General features: G+C 44.0%; 1 protein-coding gene across 1 annotated transcript in view; it reads right to left on the bottom strand.

The window, feature by feature from the left end:
• Nucleotides 1-403: 403 nt before the first annotated feature.
• LOC105447802 overlaps nt 404-1,242 on the bottom strand; it is an 11,693-nt gene continuing 10,854 nt past the window's right edge. Inside the window, exons 4-5 of the mRNA XM_011686008.1 lie at nt 681-1,235; nt 404-580 (exon numbers count right to left, since the gene is read on the bottom strand). Of these exons, the coding sequence (XP_011684310.1) occupies nt 404-580; nt 681-1,235 (732 nt within the window). The remainder of the gene's footprint in view (nt 581-680; nt 1,236-1,242) is intronic.

Below are 1,242 nucleotides of genomic sequence, written 5' to 3' on the forward strand. Positions count from 1 at the left end.
CCCTTACGAGATTTGTGGTGGCGCCTGCGGCGCCTAGCGGCGGCGCCGCGCACCACTCTCGTCACATGGCGGGCGCGCGTCGGGCTCGGCGCGCGGGCCAAACGCGCGTGCATTATCGAAAGCGTACCGCTTCAGCCGCTATGACGCAACGGTCTCCCAAAACGAAGCCCGGCTGCACCATTCTCTAGTGTCCCCACCACATGGGTACCCTCTTACGCAATCAGGGTCCTATTCGAGCTCGCAGAGCCCCCCTCCCCCTCTCACGCACACTTATTTTGGTTTAGGAAAGCTCTATTCTAACACTCCCTCTCTTTTCAAACTCAAAATATATATTTCTAAGTTACATTTCTCATAATACTTATGGTCTTATAATAAACGATATCTTAACCACTAGTTTCAGTCTCTATGTCAAGCCAAAACTCTGTGGCTCAATATACAACACCTTAACCAGAATATCTCTTAGGTAACTTAGGTATTCGCTTTGGTAACTGGTTTCCTCTGAACAGTCTTGATTGTGGGTCATCTGAACTCGACTCTGTATATACCCTTTTCTCTTCTGAGATTCGTCTTGAGAATTACTCTGTAACAAATAGAAACAAATACTAATCATTAGTTTATTCTCTGAATTATTTGTATTCCTCTTAAAGTTCTAGTATTTTATTTCTTAAATATTCGTGTGCTTCTCTGGCAAGCGCTTTAGTCATTATATCTGCTAAGTTCTCTTTAGTTGCAATCCAACTGATGTTGAATTTGCCTTCTGAAACACATGACTTTATGTAATCCCCGTGAGTATCTGCCATATGCTTCTTGACCCCAGATCTTTCTCTTTCCTCTAAGTACTCTTTAATTTGATTTACGGGTTCATCGAAGTTCTTTAGCTTATGGCTGCCATCTTTTTCTGTGCAATCACCTGCTGCCTTATTGTCACACCATATTTGCACTGGGTAGAACGTCTTTCCCACTATATCTCTGATTGCTTTGTCCAGTGAAATGATTTCTTGACAAGCGTTGCTCATGGCAAGATACTCTGACTGGCAAGTTGACAAAGTCACGTACGACTGTTTGTAACTTCGCCACGATACAGGATCGCCGAACAGGCGAATCACGTAGCCTCCCGTGGACGTTGAATCGAGATGATCTCTGAAACTTGCATCTGTCATTGCATCTAAATGATCTGAGTTTCCTCTGAATGTCAGTCCCAATTCAGACGTGCCTCTCAAATATCTCAGTAATCTCTTTACA

This window comes from Wasmannia auropunctata, unplaced genomic scaffold (genome assembly GCF_000956235.1).
Source record: "Wasmannia auropunctata unplaced genomic scaffold, wasmannia.A_1.0 LD336092.1, whole genome shotgun sequence".
Lineage (NCBI taxonomy): Eukaryota > Metazoa > Arthropoda > Insecta > Hymenoptera > Formicidae > Wasmannia > Wasmannia auropunctata.